This window comes from Herpailurus yagouaroundi, unplaced genomic scaffold (genome assembly GCF_014898765.1).
Source record: "Herpailurus yagouaroundi ecotype Mexico unplaced genomic scaffold, PumYag 29, whole genome shotgun sequence".
In the NCBI taxonomy this organism is placed as follows: Eukaryota; Metazoa; Chordata; class Mammalia; order Carnivora; family Felidae; genus Herpailurus; species Herpailurus yagouaroundi.
In genome coordinates this window covers 42728586-42747000 of record NW_024412377.1, presented here as the reverse complement: position 1 = coordinate 42747000, position 18415 = coordinate 42728586, and the positions used below count along the sequence as shown (strand labels likewise).

The window sequence follows — 18415 nt, the reverse complement described above, 5'->3', positions numbered from 1 at the left end:
GTCGGTTAAGCGTCCGACTCTTGGTTTCTGCTCAGGTCATGATCCCACAGCTTGTGGTTTGGAGGCTCGGGTCGGGCTCTGCGCTGACAACACAGAGCCTGCTTGGGATTCTCTCTCTCCCTCTCTCTCTCTGCCCCTCCCCTGCTCACCGTCTCCCCCTCTCTTTCTCAAAATACATAAATAGACTTTAAAAAAAAAAAGGAGGGTGCAGAATGGTCTGCAAGTTTCAGTACCTTTGTGTGGGGGAGAGTATTTGTGGACAGCTGCTCAAGGACCTGGTAACACTAGCTGTCCCTGGGGACAGGACCTCGGAGACTGGGGTACAGGGGTGGGAGGGAGTCTTTCCAATCTTTTGAACGTGGAACCGTGTTGATGTGTTACCTACTCAAAGAATGAAACAGTAAAATCTTTCAGAGACCGGGATGCTATGATTCTCACACTACACGATTCTAATGTTTTACAACTTGGAGAGCCCGACTTATTACAACTCTGCAAGGTTCGTCTCTCGTGAGGCCAAGGCCCTGATAATCTGCTACCAGTGGTCCTCCCGGGTCTCCAGCCCTGCCCCGTCCCCGAGTCAGGCCACAGTTGTCCCCGGGAGCTCCTGCAGCCCCACAGGAGGTCTCCCTAGCCAGCATGGTGCAGACGCATGGGCTTTGGTCTGTCCCAGCGATGCGTCCCTTGGGCCCTTCCTTACCCCCTGCGCCTTCTCTGTCCTTCCAGGGGAGCCTTCTCGGTGGTGCGCAGGTGTGTGAAGGTGCTGGCTGGCCAGGAGTATGCTGCTAAGATCATCAACACCAAGAAGCTGTCGGCCAGAGGTAGGTAGCAGACATATGCCTCGCCCGCCCTCTGGGGCTCTTGCTACCCTCTACCCCTTGGGTTAGAGCCAGGACCTGGGTCTGTCCCCCTGGGTGATGCTGCAGGAGGGAGCTGCTTCCTCCTGTGGGTATTATGAGCGCAGACCCCTCCATTTTCCTTCCTCCGGGGATCTAGACTGGAGGCCATGGCCTCTCTGCCTCCCACCCAGATGAAGGCAAAGGCTCCAGGTAGGACTTCCTTTCCCCGTTTTTCTGCCACTCGCTCCCTCTCTCATCTCCAGACCTCTGCACCCACCATTCCCTCTGCTGGGACTCCCTCACCTGGCTCCTTTTACAAGCCTGATCCTTTCTAAATCTTCAGGTCGCAGCTCAACGCCCCATCCTTTGAGAGGCTTCCCTGACCCCCAAATCTGAGGGGTCTCCCTTATTTTATATGTTATTACTGTTTACCTTTGTGGCTTTACCCCAACCTGGACTTATCCCATTGACTGACTTGGTCCCTGATTTCACATCCATCTTGCCTCTTGACTCTAAGCTCCAAGAAGGTAGGGATGGGTCTCAGTCCCTGCTATCCCCAGTACCTAGGATAGCACCCAACACATCCCAGGGCTCCACCAGAGGCCAGCTAACGCCAAGTACATTCTGCTTCAGCCACGCAAATCCACTCTCTTATCCCTAAATTTTCCCTAGAATGGTGGCTCCCCAAACTGTCCTCACCCCGGGACCCCTGGAGAGCTTCCAAAACTCCTGATGCCTGGCTCCTACCCACCGAGGTTGTGATTTAATCCGTGTGAGGTGGGACCTGGGTTTGGAAGAGATCCCCAGGTCATTCCAGTTCGGAAATGGTCCTAGACAAGTAGCATCTGCGTCACCAGGAGATCGTTAGAAAGGCTTCTTGTTTCTAGACTTAAGGAATCAGGATGTGCATTTTAACAAGGTGCACTGGTGATCCGTGTGGACACTGGAACCTGGAAAGCCTGCCCAGGAGGCTTGCTTCTTGCCCTGAGCACGTGGTTAGAGCGGGAAGGGCAGTAACCATAGTCAGTGGGTTGGGGAAGGTTATCTTCAAAACTCCAATTCCTGCTCTGAATGGTTCTAGCTGCCTTGGGGGTTCCCTGGAGGCGAAGGGAATTCTGTTGGGTGAGGCAGGTGCAGGTGCAGCCTGGGGGACGTCGAGCGAGGGGCTGGCATAGTGTCCAGGGGTTTGCCCGGCATAGGCAGCAGCTGCGTCTGGGCTGGAGCCCAGCAGGTGTGGGGTTCACGGAGGCTGTTACAGGATGTTCACATTGTCCCCCGCAGGCCTCCCAGCGGGCCCTGTGTTGACCGTGTGTTGCTGCCTTTCATCCCCCGGCTCAGTGCTGCTGGGAGCCCAGCGCTTTCTCCTAGTCACTGAGTTCCCCCATAGGCAGCCAGTGTCCTGCTGGGAGAAGAGGCTGGGTGTGTGTGTGTGTGGATTCTCTGAGGGTCCCTGAACCTGCCAGGATGGCACACATTCAGCTTGAAAGCTGGTGTGGAAGGGTGACACCTGTGGAAAGTCCCGAGCCAGAGCCAGGGGCAGGGGTCAGGGCGGGCAGGAAGGCCACAGGAATGCTGGGGTTTGCCTTGCATGCTGTGTGACTAGTGGCACTCTAGTGCCCTCTCTGTGCTTTATGTCTCTAGTGATCAAAGGAGACGTCCCAATCCCTGAGATACAGTGGGGGCAAGATTAGAGCCATGACTCGGGATGGCAAGTTGAGGTAGCTCCAAAATGAGGGAGGGTCAGGAACCAGTGTCTTCCCTTGATGCTGGGGCTCTTGGGCAGTTCACTGCCCTCTCTCTCTCTCTCTCTCACACACACACACACACACACACACACACACACAATGACAGGAAGAGACAGATGTTTATGGGGGAGAATGGAAAGGGCATTGCCTCTTTTCTGGAAGGTAGGACTAAGCATTCCTCGGGCAGTATAGACTCTGGGCCGTGCCAGGAGGAAACTGCCAGGCACCCTGTCATTCTCTGGCGATTTGTTGAGGCTCTGACGTCCTCAGAGGAAGGTGGTCCAGGCCTAGGTGAGCGTGGAGGGTGGGAGTGGGGAGGTTCTCCGGGGAACCTTCTCAAAGAAGTCTGCCAACTGCCAACGCTCCTGTCCCCAGCGGGAGGGGGAGGAGAAGAGTGGCTTTTCACAGGTTTCTTTGTTTGCCACTCATGGTGCCCGGGGTGGGGAGCAGTGTGATGCTGAATATTTGGCAACGTACCCTAAGCTTCTCCTGCTGGCACTCCCGGTGACTTTGGCAGCTCCCCGCAGGGGCCATGCCCACCCGGAGCATCCGTCCTCCCCTGGGCGGGGGCTGTGGCTCCCCCTTCCCCTTCCCCACCACGGTCAGCCTCTCCTGCTGTTGCATGGCTCCCCAGCCCAGGAGATGTTTTCTTGCATGTATTTTAAAACTACTCTTTTATTTTTATTTATTTATTTATTTATTTAAAAAAATTTTTTTTTTCAACGTTTATTTATTTTTGGGACACAGAGAGACAGAGCATGAACGGGGGAGGGGCAGAGAGAGAGAGGGAGACACAGAATCGGAAACAGGCTCCAGGCTCTGAGCCATCAGTCCAGAGCCTGATGCGGGGCTCGAACTCACGGACCGCGAGATCGTGACCTGGCTGAAGTCGGACGCTTAACCGACTGCGCCACCCAGGCGCCCCTAAAACTACTCTTTTAAAAAAAGAAATGTTTATTTATTTTGAGAGTGAGAGAGAAAGAGCGCAGGGGAGAGGCAGGGAGAGAGAGGAGAGAGAGAACCTCAAGCAGGCTCCTTGTCAGCGCTAAGCCCGACATGGGGCTCAGACTCACGGACGATGAGATCATGACCTGAGCTGAAATCGAGAGTTGGACGCTTAACCCACTGAGCCACCCAGGCGCCCCAAAACTACTCTTTTAAATAAGATACTTATAGTATAAACGGTTCCAAGGAGCCATAAAGACATGGAACAGAAAGTACAAATTTTGCCTGTCCCAAGCCCTGCTGAATCCCCTTGGGAGCGGTTAAAAAAATGCAGCTGCCCTATTTCTACCCTGGAGGGTTGGATTCAGTAGGTGAGGCCCAGACTCCTATCAGCAGTGATGATAGCTAGTATATGCCCGGCGAGAACTCCCTGCCGGGGGCTCCAGATGCTTCCTAGCCCCAGCCTCACCCAGCACACAGAAAAAAGTCATTAGGGGCGCCTGGGTGGCTCAGTCGGGTAAGCAGCCGACTCGTGATTTTGGCCCAGGGCACGGTCTCGCAGTTCGTGAGCTCGAGCCCCATGTCGGGCTCTGTGTTGACCATGCTTGGGATCCTCTGTTTCCCTCTCTCTCTCAAAAATAAATAAATAAGCATTAAAAAAAAAAAAGAAGAAGAAAAATTCATAAACATTTTAGGGCACGCTGGGCACATGGATGTGGCTGGCACAGCCAGGGGAGACTGACTGGGGTACAGACACCTTCACAGTACCCACTCTCTATCCGAGTGCTCGGGGTCACTTCCTTGGCTCCCTGGCGACCAGTCCCAGGACGCGGCATGAACTCATTCAGGCTACCCCTGAGGTCCGTGATGGGAAGTAGGCAGTAAGACACATCTCTCCCGTCTTCCTCATCTTACCCCCCACCCCTGCCTGGCACTGTTGCTCCTTAGGGTCATTTCTCTAACCCCCCCAGGATCAGGAACCCTGTTGAGGCCCTACAGAGGGTGGGGGCATCTCCTCTTGCAAGACTCTGAAGTCTATTTTTCCCCCCTGGTTCTTGTCCTGTGCCTCCGGCCAGAGTCCCGCTGCCCACCTGCCTGCTGGAGCCCACCCCCTCTGCAGGCACAGACTTCCAGCCTGCCCCCATGCCCTGCTCTGTCTTGCCCTGCCCTTCTGGTGCTATCTGGCCCCAGGAACCTCACCCTGAACCTTACTTCCACTCACCCTTGCCTGCCCAGCTCCTGGGCAAGGTAGGACCCCTTAACCCCAACACCCTGGAGGTCTGCCCCTAGGGAGTGGGGGAGAAGGTTCACAAGGTATTGTAGTGGGCATTGGGGCTAATCCTTCCATGTACCTGGGCAGGAGGCTTCACCATTGTGGGACTATATTGAGCTGGATGGATTGATTTGTCAATTAATTAATTATAAGAATGGGAGGCGATATATAGTATAGTAATTATTAACATGGGCTGAAATCCCAGCGCTGCCATTTCTTAGCTATGGGACTTTGGACAAGCTGCTTAGTGGCTCTGGGCCCCGGGAGCACGGCAGCGACTGACAGACAAGGTCTTGCTCTCACCGCACCCATTTTCTAAGGGGGAAGACTGAAAATAACACTGAACATATAAATAAACTGGATAACTTCAGGTAGCAAGGAGTGTTATAAAGAAGACAGGGCAGTGGGAAAGTGATGGGGCAAGGGGACACTCAGAAAAGGCACCTCTGAAGAGGTGACGTTGTGCTAGACCTGCCAGGGGAGACGGAGGCAGCCATGAGAAGACCCAGGAGAAGAGCATTCTAGGCAGAAGGCACGGGGCGAATGCAAAGACCCGGGGGTGGGAAGGGGCTTGGTGTGCCTGAGGTCAGAAAGGAGGCGGCCACTGTGGCTGAAGCTCCAAGGCCGAGATGAGGCAGGACCCAGCAGGGTCTGGCTGGTTGTGGTGAGGAGTTTGGATTATAAGTACACTAGGGACTGTTGACGGGTTTGAAGCCAGGAAGAGACAGCAACTAATTCATATTTTAATAAGAGGTTCTTCGCTGCCAAGGACTATTGGCTGCATTAGGGACAGCATCCAGGAGCAGTTCCTCAAAGCTCTGAGTACTAAGAAGGCTTGACCACCCTACTGAGTGATTCAAAAAAAAAAATTTTTTTTTAAATGTTTACTCATTTTAGAGACAGAAAGACAGAGCACAAGCAGGGGAGGGGCAGAGAGAGCCCAAGACAGAATCCAAAGCAGGCTCCAGGCTCTGAGCCTCCAGCAAAGAACCCGATGCGGGGCCTGAACCCATGAACCATGAGGTCGTGATCTGAGCTAAAGTCAGACGCTTAACCGACTGAGCCACCCAGGCGCCCCCGAGTGATTTTGATAAAGGGATTGCCCTTTTCATCACTGGGCCTCAGTTTCCTTACCTACATAACAGAGCAAGTCCTCAGAGGTCAAGAGAAACACAGTCCCTACATTCTTCGAGGAATGTTAGAAAATAAAAGCATTTCACAGTTACGAAAACCATTGGAAAACCTATATGTTTACGTAAATTCAACAAATTAATGCTTCTAGCGCTGGAAGTTGCAATGCGGTGTGATCTGGGCATCCCCCTCTTCTGTGTGGGAATCGGCCTGCCCCCGCCCTGGAAGATATGAAAGGAGGCTGGGAAGCACGGGGGGCCAGGGGAAGCCCCCCAGTGTGCACAACCTCCCCTCCCCCAGCCTGTAGTCCACCTTCAGCTGGGGAGCTGAGCTTACGCTCTATGGAAACAGGATTGGACTTAATTGCTTTGCTGATGAAAAAGCCACATTTCAGTATTGATCTTGGCTTCTGCAGCCCATGGAGGACGGCTGTGATTGCTCTAATAGTGATTGCTCTAATAAAGAGGCAGGGGAAAGCGGAGCTGGCTGCCTGGGGACAAGAGCTGGGACTTGCTTCATCCTTATAATCTTCCTTGGTGCCTGCCTGCCCTGAAGGGGCTATTCAGGGACTGGGTTCTAGTCCTGGCTCTGCCTCTGAGTATCTGCGTGAGTTCCCTGGCATGGGCCTCGATTTTCCCATTCAGAAATTGGGGGCAGGTGGAGGTGGTGGCAATGAGTCAGGGTGCAGAGAACAGTATAGTACAGGGTTTTAAAGCTCCTCCCCGGAGTCTGCCTGCCTGGGTACAAAGTGTGGCTCCACTGATCACCACAGTTGTGATTCTGAGCCAGGTATTTAACGTCCCTGTTCCTCTGTCTCCTCCTCTGTAAAGCCAGAACGTAACAGCACCTCCCTCAAAGGGCGGTTGTAAGCACTTGAGATGCATATAAAAGTGCCCTGTAGGGGCGCCTGGGTGGCTTGGTCGGTTCAGCGCCGACTTCGGCTCAGGCCATGATCTCACGGTCCGTGAGTTCGAGCCCCGCGTCGGGCTCTGGGCTGACAGCTCAGAGCCTGGAGCCTGCTTCAGATTCTGTGTCTCCCTCTCTCTCTGCCCCTCCCCTGTTCATGCTCTGTCTCTCTCTGTCTCAAAAATAAATACATGTAAAAAAAAAAAAAATTAAAAAAAAAAAAAGTGCCCTGCACAGCACGGGGCACATAGTAAATCTTGTAGATTTGCTACCGCCTCCCTTTTTGTTGTTGTTGTCGTTGTTGTTTTAAATTAAGGCATCAACTACTGAACTGTGAGGAAAGCACCCAAAAGGAGATGGAGACATGCATAAAATGGGGACAGGGATGCCCACAGCACAGGGTCGTTGGGGGGATGGAAGGGGGTCATGGGTATGATTGTTCCCAGCAGTCCCAGAGTCAGTGACTATGCGGGGGGAGAGGGGCCAGATTCTGAACAAGTCCTCTCTCCCTGGGGGTTTGGACAAAAGTCCTGGAAAGCAGGTACAAGAGCTCTGGGTAAGCCCCGATGCTGTCACATGCAGGTTCTGTACTGCAGACTCTTTGGGGCTCTCTGTGTCCCTGGTCCGGAGTCCCCTGTAAGGGGGGGTGGCCTCTGCAAATTAATACGGTTCTTCTCCTGCAGAGCAAATACAGACTCCTTTAGAAAGGTTCTCCATTCAATGGTTTATTCTTTACTTCAATTATTTCTCGAGCACCTACTATGTGCCAGGCATTTGGGTAGATGCCAGGGTACAACAGAGACCAAGTTTTTGCCCTTAAGGGCACGAGACAAGGTCCCGGTCCATGAGACAAGGTAGGACGTGTTGTCCAGGGGCCCTGAGAACCCAGAGGAGGGGCCCCTACCAGCCTGGCAGTCAGGACAGGCTGCTAGGAGAAAGTGTATCTGAAGACAGGTGGGATGAACGAGTGATGGCCAATGATGGCCGGGCGGGAGGTTGGAAGGGAAAGTTCCAAGCTGAGAGAACCACACGGGTGAAGGCCCCAAGCCCAAGGGAGAGGGTTGTGCAGGGTGGGTCTGGAGGAGTGCCTGTCAGTGGTTCAATCCCAGCTGGAGCCCCGTGGGAGGGGCAAGGCTGGGGGCGGGGCAGGGGCCTGCCCTGGGGGGCCGTTCCGGGGCTCCTGGTTGTGGCTCTGGGAGGCACCTCAGTTGAGAGCCCCCGGGAACCAAGGCCCAGAGAGAGGAAGGGACTTCTGAGGCACTGCAACCTGGTCTCTCCCCCTTCTGCTGCATCCCGCTGCCTTCCTGGAGGACCCAGGGCCCCTGCCAGAGAGGCGAGCTTCTCCAGGCGGGGCCCAGGGGCTGCCCTGGCAGGTGCAGATCATAAGAGGCCGTGAAGAGGCAGAGATGGAGTGGGGGAAGGTTCCTCCCTCACCCGGGACTTACCTGGGCATCTGTGTTTCAGACCATCAGAAGCTGGAGCGTGAAGCCCGCATCTGCCGCCTGTTGAAGCACCCCAACATCGGTGAGCTGCGGGGAGGGGGGAGGGGTGTGGGTGGCACCCGGCCTGGTGGCTGTTTGGGGGCTGGGAGGGCAGCTGCTCTCTTCTCTGGGCATCATGGCCCCCGTTTTGGGAAAGGGGGTACCTTTAATGGTTTCCGCGTTTCTCAGAGACCAGCTTGGTTGAGGGGAAGGTGAAGAAGGGGCCCTTCCTCCCAGCCCACGCAGCTGCCGGCAGCCTCCTTCGGAAAAGCTGTTGCAGGAAAACTCCCGAAGCTCTGAGAGAGACGAAAATAGGCCAGGCTTGGCCTTGACCAGCACGCCCCACTCCCCAAACCTGCCCCATGCTGAGTCAGCCTGGCACTGTGGCCGGGCCGCCTGCCTAGCCCAGCCGCCTGCTTGCCCCCCAGAGGCAGGCTCCAAGGTGGCCCCGGTCCCGGGGTAGACTGAGCCCAGGTCACCAGGAGAGGCCGGGCCTAGACCACATGTCACTGGCTGGCCTCCCCCCTCTCCCTTACATGATTGGGGGGCTGCATCTCTGCCCATCGTGGTTCTGAGTTGGGCGGCTGGGGGTGGGGCGTGGGGAGGCAGTGCAGATTCTAGATGGAGTTCTGTCAGGGAATGGCTGTGTGACCTTGGGTGGGAGCCCCTCCCTCTCTGAGCCACTTTCCTCCCCAACTTCACAAGGAAGCACCCTCTGGATCATCTGGGCATCTTGTTAAAAGGTAGATTCTGGTTCAGTGGGTTTGGGGGCGGGGGGCAAGGTTTTGCGTTTCTAACACGCTCCGAGGCGATGCCGAGGCTGCTGGTTCCCAGACCACGCTTTGAGGACTAAGGCCTAGGTGCTCTCTGAGGAACATTCCAACTCTGACAGCCGCCACGCCTTCGCCCGTGGGGAGGAAGCATCTCTCTGTGCCCAGAGCCCCAAGGGTTAACTCTCCTGCTGGAGAGAAGCATCTCCATCTGGCATTTATACCCAAAAGGCACCTCCCCTTCCCTGTGCCCAGGGAAGGGGAGCAGAGCCGTGCAAACAGCAGCCAGAGGCTCCAGGGCCAGAATCAGAAGAGGGGCAGCAAGGCAGCTGGTGGGGAGCGAGGCTGGTTGGACCCCCGATCCCCGACCTGCTTGCAGACTCACTGTGCAGCCCTAGGCCGGCTCCTGCCTGGGCGGGGCCTCCACCTCCCCAGCTGTATGACGGGCAGGATTGTGAGTGATCTCTGACGATAAAGTCCCACGGTTCTGAGAAAGCCTGTCAGCCCCAGGGGAAGGAGGTGGTGTGTGTGTGTGTGTGTGTGTGTGTGTGTGTGTAAGGGTGTGTGTAAGGGGGTGTGCTGCAGCTGTCTCAGGTCAACGCTGCCTCCTCCTTGCACCTCCTTCCCCCTCTCATTCCCAGCTGTGCATGGGGAGCAGTAGTCATGGGCTCTGGGGCTGACAGACTGCAGCTGAAATCCTGGGTTTGCTGCTTAATTGCTGTGTGACCCCGGACATATTGCTTAACCACTCTGAAGCTCGGTTTTCTCAGCCGGAAAATGGAAATGATACCCACCTCATAGGGTTGTGATGATTAGATAGAGCATAGCCCAGTGATAGTCCCGAGGTAACTGCTGTATTATCATGAGACTGCTCCCCTTTTTCCTCAGGCCACACCTTTCCACAAAACCACCTTACCCGAAAATGTAACCTCCACACGATTCTCATTCCTCTGAGCCATCCAGGTGTTTGGTCAACAGTTTGGGGCCCTATATTTAACATGGCGGTGAAGAGAACGGGGTTTACACGTGGGGTCAAATCCCAGCTCCGCTGTTCACTGGGTGTGTGAGTGTGGGCAGGCTCTGAACTTCTCTGACCCTCGGTATCCTCCTCTGTGAGGGTAATCATGATATCCACCCTCTACAACTGTTGGAGGGTTAAATGAGAAAGTGCAAGTAAAGCACTTAGCACAAGCCTGGCACATGGGGAAGTCTCAGAAATGATGGCTGTCACCTCTAATATCGTTGTCATCTTTGAATCATTTACTCCTTCCTCCCTTCACCTGATAGCAAGGGCATCCGAGGCCCCACCGTGTGCCAAGGCCTCTGCTAGGGGTGGAGGATGTGCGGAAGAAGTGAGGATGGGGGTGGGGAGGGGGAAAGGAAGGGGCGGGGGTGGCTGATACACAGGGAAGTGGAGAGCCGAGCTGAGGCCCAGACCAGGAAGACGCGGGGGAAGAACCCGAGCTATCTTAGGGCTGGAAGGGCCCTGAAGGGTGCTACTTCCTGAGCCTCCAAATATCTCACTTCTAAATAGATTATAGATTATAATCTGCCCAAAGAAATGCAAAGAGGTACAGCCGTGGATGCAAAACCCACGAGGCAAGTCCGTGCCTGGAGACGCTAGATTGAGTCCTAGCCAGCCTGCTTGGTGTCTCTAGCCATGCTTACTGGCTGCTGCCCATGTGTGGCCGGTGCCCAGCCCCAAGGGGACCAGGTCAGGGAGGCCGTGGCTTAGCACAGGGCGGCCCAACTGTGCCATGCACATGGGACAGTGCCCTACACTCTGTATTACCACCTGCTGATGTGGTAATACCATCCCAGGGAGTAGGGGACAACCTTAGAGTTTCACAAGTGATTTGGGTGGGCAACAGAAGGGGGGCTGGTGGATAATGAAGATGATGGTGTTTTCATTTATCAAGATTCTTCCCTGTGCCGGGCACTGTATTGAGGGCTTTACAAGTATCATCGATTAACTTCCAAAGCAGGCCAGTAGTGTTACCACTACTGGTAGGAAAGGAGGATCAGAGAGGTTACCTAATTTGCCCAAAGCTGCACAGCTTATAAGAGGCAGTGCTGGGAGGTGAGCCCAGCAAGATTGACTCCAGAGCCCAGGTTCCCAGCTGTTCTCTTTAGCTTCCCAGCCGTTCTCTTTAGCTTCCCATGTGGACATCAGGAATGTGTTGTCAGGGGGCATTGGATAGGTAAGAAGCACCAGCCTCTAATTTCCAAGAAAAAAACTGGTAACTGTTGGAAATATGAAAGGCATGTCAGAAATTCATGAGCTCAGCTACACAAATGAAAACTAGGTTACAGATCTATTTGATCTATGACAATATTTCTAAAAAGTCAAAAACTGACAGCATAACTCAACGACCACAGTCATGTCAATCTCTACCAGGTGGTGAGACCCTTTCACACCCTGCGGCGGCTCTTGAAAATTTCCTTTCCTCTTTGGCTTTGGACTCAGTTTTTTTTTTTTTTCTCAGGGTAGCCTTCACGGATGGGAGGGGAGGTTCGATGTGTCTTGTCTCCTGGGTTCGTAGCTATGATGGCACCTCCTCTCAGGGACTAACGCCAGTGCCCTCATGCAGGTGGGGGCTAGAATCCAGCCTGTGTTCCTGTCGCCTGGCTTCTTAGAGGGGCAGCCTTTTAAATCAGCATAAAAGTACCATCTGAGCTAGAGTCAATGCTGAAGGACCCTCCCCCTCCCCCAATTTTGTCCATTTCTCTGAAACCTGAGAATCTTCTCTAAAGGGGCTGAGGCTTCCGGTCAGAGGGTAGATCAAGGAGCCCAGCCTTCTTGGAGCTCCTCTCAAATGCCTCTTGACCCGGTTCTAAAAGCCCATTCTGAGATGGTTCTGACTGCAGGTTGGCTTCTCAGAGCTTCTCATGCTCAGGAAAGAGAAGTTAAAAACACACATGCCTGCCAGGAACCGAGTAGGCAATAAGGAGTCTACTCCCCAAGGAAAGGGTCTTTTTAAAAACTTTATCTTGTTACACTATCAATGCTAACTTTGTATGATACATGTTTCCATATGATGTATGATGTCTGTACCTTCTCGAGTATTTCTTTTTTTTTTTAATTTTTTTTTAATGTTTATTTATTTTTGAGACAGAGAAAGACAGAGTATGACGGGGGAGGGTCAGAGAGAGAGGGAGACACAGAATCTGAAACAGGCTCCAGGCTCTGAGCTGTCAGCACAGAGCCTGACGCGGGGCTCGAACTCACGGACCGTGAGATCATGACCTGAGAGTATTTCTATACATATTATCTCAGGTCAGGTTTCTTAGAAGCGGAGCCTGAGGCAGGGATTCAGGTTCTCGTGATCTATCGAGGGTGTGTTCCCATGGAAGGCCTGCAAGGAATTGGGTGAAGCACGATGGAAAAAGGGAAGAAATTGAGCAAGGGTGTGGCCTCAGGTCAAGTCTAACTTTGACCCGATTCCAGGTGTGTGTATGGCGTACACACTGGAACATAAATCCTGTCTTGGGGTTGTCCCTCCTTAAAGCAAGGAGACTGCCCCTTTGCACTGACCCTGCCCTCCCACAGTAGTCAGTCCTTGGCTGAATGCTGCAGGTAACTTTGTACACAAGGTGGCTCTGTAGGCAGTGGGGAGTTCTCCAGAGAAGGGGGTCAATGTGAGCTGTTAGCAGCTAACCCCCCTGGCAGCTGCAGGATGGCGACCCCATCTTACCAAAGGGGACCTGGCCAGGGCACCAATACGGAGTTGCCAGATTCTGCACACAGAATATACAGGATGCTCTTTTCACTGCACACAGACATTTCAAAAACCGAGCCTACCTTTGCTTTGAAATGCCTTAAAAAATGGAAACAGGTTAATAGGTAGAGGAATGGGTAGAAACGTAGTGAAGCAAGTATAAGATTAATGATAGAACCCAAGTGGGGGGTACACGGGTGTTCACGTGAGTGTGTGTTTGAAATTTTTTATAATAAAATGTTGAGAAGAAATTAAAGCCGGATCACATAATATGTACTTGAAGGCAACCTGCTTCTTGTTTTTGCTTTGAAATATACTACAAACAGGGGCGCCTGCCTGGCTCGGCCAGTAGGGCATGCGAGTCTTGATCTCGGGGTTGTGAATTCAAGCCCAAGTTGAGCGTAGAGCTTAGTTAAGAGCAAAATAAACATATGTTTAACACATCTTTCAGTCATTTATTTATTTAAGAGATTTTTTAATGTTCTTGAGAGAGAGACAGAGCATGAGTGGGGGAGGGGCAGAGACAGAGGGAGACACGGAATCCGAAGCAGGCTCCAGGCTGTCAGCACAGAGCCCGACGCAGGGCTCGAACCCACAAACCTGAGATCATGACCTGAGCCGAAGTCGGATGCTTAGCCGATTGAGCCACCCAGGCGCCCCTCTTTCTGTCATTTATAAACACATATCATCATTTAGGAATTAAAAAAATTTTTTTAATTAAATTTGCATGCCTGAGGTTCCTGCCTGGCTCAGTCGGTGGAGTGTGTGACTCCTGGTCTCGGGGTTGTGAACTTGAGCCCCACGTTCAGTGTAGAGATTACCTAAATAAATAAATCTTTAAAAAAAATAATAAACTTGTGTTCCCTTCCTCCTCCATCTCTGGTCACATTCTCCCCTCCCCCATAGCAGACACCCACTCTTGTGTTTTTGATCCTGCTTCTCCAAACTTTATGTGCAGATAGGAGAGTCTTAAGCCATTTAGGGGACTCAATATTGAGTCAGAAATACATGCCCATGGCAAGAATTCAGATGGCACTAGGGCTCACAGTGAAAAAATAGTCTCAACAACTCACAACCCCTGCTCTCCCGATTCCCTTTCCCAAGGTACCCCAGTGCCCACTTCTCTGTATCCTTCCAGAGAGGCTTATGTCACAGACAGGCTTAAATACATCTTTTATAAAAAGTACCACGCACGCTGTTTTGCGCTTTGCTTTTTTGCCAAACAACATAATTCAGAGATGATTCTGAACCAGTGGATACATAACTGCCGTATTATTTTAACAGCTGTGTAATTTTCCGTTGTGCGATGTATCTTAATTCTCTGAGCCCGCACCCCGCTCTGGGGACATTTTTAGGCTGTGGCTCAGGGAAGGATGTGAAGCTGTCCTGGGAGAAAATGCAGTTGGTGGGCAGGGTGCAGCCCCCTAGAGTCAACCCCAGGCCTCGGGCCCTTCCTTCTAGAATCTCAGGGGGTAATTTAGGGAGCTCTGGGCTTCTGGGAGCCTTGCCCCCGTTCTTGGTAAATGAGGTAGGAAGAGATGAGTTTCTCAGCATGCTCACACTCAGGGACCACTGTCCCCCACACCCCCCAGCTCTCTTATCTCAGACCTGGATACACAGTGGGGTTAGGCACTCAGGGCCGCATTGGTTGAACACCGGCTGGGTGCCTCATGGAATTCTCACAACAAGCCTGAGGGTCCAGAAGTTTCATTCTCATTGTCCGGGCAAGAAAAGAGAGGCTCAGAAAGGTGTAACAACTTGCCTGAAGTCACACAGCTGAGAAGTGGCAGAGATTTGAGCCACGGGCTGATTCGACGATGCCACCTCGCCCTGCAAGAAGCTAAGCGTTGGGGGAAGAAAGGGGTCAAACTCTCACCAAAGCGGGGAGGGGTCTTTCACCTTTAAACCCGGGCCTCTTCTGATGATGCCCGAAGTCAGTGAGCCATCCTTTACTTCGTTTGTCAAAGCACCTGTTACCTAGCTTGTGCTCAGTGACTGAGAAATTGGCATGTTGGCTGTTGGGGGGCGGGGGAGGGGAGGGGAGAGGGCAGGAGGGGGCAGGAAGCAGTGCTTCTGGGTTAACTGGCTGCCTGGGCCCCTCCCACAGTCCGGCTCCACGACAGCATCTCTGAGGAGGGACACCATTACCTGATCTTCGACCTGTGAGTTTGGGCCCACCCCGGGCTGTACAAGGGGTAGGGGGGCAGCCGGAGCCAGGGTGACCTGGTTGGGTCCCTCGGCCCGATTCCCAAATGCTCCCAGGCTGGGCTGAATTCCCTCTTCTGAGGCCGAAGTTTCCCAAATGTGGTAGGCCCGCCACCCAAGCAGTGCGGGTGGGGTTCCCTGAAAAGGCGACACATACCCGTTCCTCTCCTCGGCACAGCTTTCATTTTGCTTCTGTTTGTGGCCAGTGATGCTGGCTTTGCATGTCTGGTGGCGATAGAAAATTTCCTTTTGGAGTCATTGTGGAGTTCTTAAAGCCAGTCAATGGAAGGAAAAACAATAATGAGATGATAGGTTCTTGGGTTGGCAGAGAAACTTCAGTGAAGGCACTGGTCCCGTCCGTAAAAAAAAAACCAGTTAATAGTGGGGGAGGTTCTGCATGTGTGGGTGTGTGGGAAATCTCTGTGCCTCAGTTTCGCGGTGTGCCTAAAGTTCCTCGAAAAAAATCAAGTTTACTAAACAAACAAACAAACAAACAAACAATAACAGCAACAAAACCCAGTCCTTGGGCTTCCAGGAGCCTGATGACCCTGAGTGATATGTTCTGAGTGTCCCATCCCTGTCCTAAGTGCAGCCTGGACCCAGTGGGAGAGAAGGGCAGGTGGCGGAGGGGAGGGGAGTTGGTGGACGGGTGGGCTAGAAGCCAGGAAGAGGGTTCCAACAGGAGACACCCCTGGGGTTCCTCCCTTTGGGCTGAGGTTCTGAGGTCCCTGGGTCCCGTCCTTAGCTTCCTGGAGACTCTTCCGGAAGAGGCAACACCTGGGGCCTTTGTGGGAGGGTGACTTTGTGCCTGTCTCCCCAGGGTTACTGGTGGGGAGCTGTTTGAGGACATCGTGGCCCGGGAGTATTACAGTGAGGCTGATGCCAGGTGAGTGCCATGTGCAGCCTGGCGATGGTGCCTGGGGCCAAGGGGGCCTCCCTCCCTGCCTTTCCAGCTTTCCGGGAGAGGCCTGCGTTCACACCGTGACCCCTTCCTCTCTCTCCCCAGTCACTGTATCCAGCAGATCCTGGAGGCCGTGCTGCACTGCCACCAGATGGGTGTGGTGCACCGGGACCTGAAGGTGAGCGACCCACCTGGGGGTGCAGCTCACCCAGGGAGGGGCAGAGAGAGACAGGGAGAGAGAGAGAGAATCCCAAACAGCCTCTGTGCAGAACCCGACGCGGGGCTCGAACTCCTGAACCATGAGATCATGACCTGAGCTGAAATCAAGGGTTGGACGCTTAACTGGCTGAGCCACCCAGGAGCCCCCAGAATCCCCTGAGTTGGGCTGGGTGGGGAATATAGACGCCACTGTTCAGATCAGGAAATTGGGCTCAGGGAGGAGTATCTAGGCTCAGGATTCAGTGTCCTGACTCCTCGCCCCATGTGCCTTGGGCCAGACCGGGTAAGATGTAGTTAGACTGACAGTGCTGGCTACGAAGGGGTCCAAGGCCCAGCTAGGCCACCCTCTAGCCTCAAGGCCTCAGCTTCCTTACAGCGGGGTTGCCATAGCAACCTCTGCACAGGGTTGCTGAGGATGTCAAAGGAGACAGCACAGTGTCTGGTGCTCGGACACATTGTCATTCTTGTTTCTGGGTCTCTGGCAGGTGGGGGGAGAAGAAAAACAGGTCTCGGGGGCCTCAGAGTCCTTCCTCTTCCCACCTGAATGGGAAGATGGACAGACCTAAGCAGATGTGCAGTCTAGGGTTGGCCGAGCCACATAGCCTTGCCTGGTCGGCACAGACTCCTAGCTCTCCTCTGCTGAGCCTCATGGCATCGAGGCTGGTTACCTCGGTTGGTATCCCCAGTTTGCAGAACAGGAAACTGAAGCTTAGAGTGTCTAAGGGACCTGCCCAAGAATACGCAGTTCAGCTGTGTCTGGGCTAGGACTGGAGCCCTGGCCTTCTGACCCCAGATCCTGTGCCTGCAGTGGCCTGGGCCAAAAAGCCCCTCAATGCAGTTCCTGCTTCTACAGTAGTTCCTTCTAGGTGCCTTTGAACCTCTGCGTTTGGCCTTCGGTGACTCTGAACTTGCTTCTTATGGGGTATCCCCCCTTGAACCACTGGGAAATGCTCCTTCAACCTTTCCTGCTGTGGGAGTTTTGTCTGTGAACCCCAGTTCTACCCTTTGGGGTCACACAGATCAAGCCTCCAGCTTGGAGCAGCCCAGAGACCCTTGGGCAGCTTTGTTGTACCTCCTAAATCTTCCGCAGGCTGTTCTCCTCCATTCCCAGGCAGGACAGGATTTCCAGGCCCTCTTCATCCTGGGCGCCCTCTCTGGGCGCCCTCCCTGGGCGTCCTCCAGTGGGACCCAGGTCCCTCTTTGGGATGCAGTGCTCTGACCTGAGCCCCTGCCCACTTCTATCACGAGCAGTCCATGGTTTCTCAGCTGAGCTCCCGTGAGCTCCTAGTCTATCAGTCTACACCCACAGGTGGGTGTGCACTCCCAGAGGGTCCTGCCAGACTGCAGGGCAGTTCTCCCAGAGGGCCTGTTCCCATTATAGCTACAGCCCCTGCACAGGAGGAGAAAGGAGGAGAGGCAGAGCAAATTTAGGCCACTCTGCATAGATTAATTAGTGGCATATTCATCAAATCAGGGCAGGACAGCTACCAAGGCCCAGGACACTTTGGGAACGCAGTCGCCAGAGGATAAAAGAGGCCTTAACGAGGGACGGATGGAGCTATATTTGTTTGGGTCCCGCCTAACTTTGGTCAGTGGAAGGTCAGAGGTGGGACCCCTCGGAAGTTCCAGTGGGGAAGGGGGTCAGAGGAAACCAGCTGTCTCCGGGGACTCGGAGCCCACGCCCCCAGCCCACCCCAAGCAGAAACTGGGAGTGCTAATGCTCATCAACCACACGCTGTAGGCCACTGCCAAGGGCTCTACACGGATTAATCCGCACACCGCTCCGTGAGCTGGGCTTGATCCATTTTTCTGAGAGGAAACTAAAGCTCAGGATTGACACGACTTGCCCAAGTTCCACGGCATAGAAATGGTGGACCCGGGTCAGAAGCGAGGGCTATCTAACTGCAGGATTCACTTCCACTTCCCTCTGTCCTGTGTAGGGGCATCTCCTCCTCTCCAGACCCAGCAGAAGACAGCAGCCTTGGGGGCCCAGAGGCCAGGCAGCATATATGAGGCGCTCTCTCAGCCTAGAGTGGTTAAAAACAGCTCTAGCGCCTGACTTTGCGTCGATTCTGGCTCTATAACTTATCAGCTGTGTGCTCTTGGCCAAGTCACTTAACTTCTCCGAGCCTTGGTTTCCTCACCTTCATACATATGCCAAATACTTATTAAGTGTCTGCTCTGCGCTGTCCCCTGTCTTAGGTGCGGGTGATGTAGTGGTAAGAAACTCACTTTCTTTTTTTTTTTTTTTTTTTTTTTTTTATTTAAAAAAAAAATTTTTTTT

The 18415-nt window shown here is 53.6% G+C and overlaps 1 protein-coding gene across 5 annotated transcripts in view; it reads left to right on the top strand.

The window, feature by feature from the left end:
- Positions 1 to 18415, top strand: part of CAMK2A (calcium/calmodulin dependent protein kinase II alpha) — a 61118-nt gene that overhangs the window by 12945 nt on the left and 29758 nt on the right. For 3 of the 5 annotated variants that reach the window (XM_040497690.1, XM_040497681.1, XM_040497695.1), the window contains exons 2-6: positions 724 to 818; positions 8301 to 8360; positions 14914 to 14968; positions 15832 to 15897; positions 16018 to 16090. In XM_040497690.1, coding sequence (XP_040353624.1) covers positions 724 to 818; positions 8301 to 8360; positions 14914 to 14968; positions 15832 to 15897; positions 16018 to 16090 — 349 coding nt within the window. Of the gene's footprint in view, positions 1 to 723; positions 819 to 7791; positions 8210 to 8300; positions 8361 to 14913; positions 14969 to 15831; positions 15898 to 16017; positions 16091 to 18415 lie in introns of those variants that run through there. The other 2 variants (XM_040497672.1, XM_040497663.1) reach the window with 1 other exon arrangement.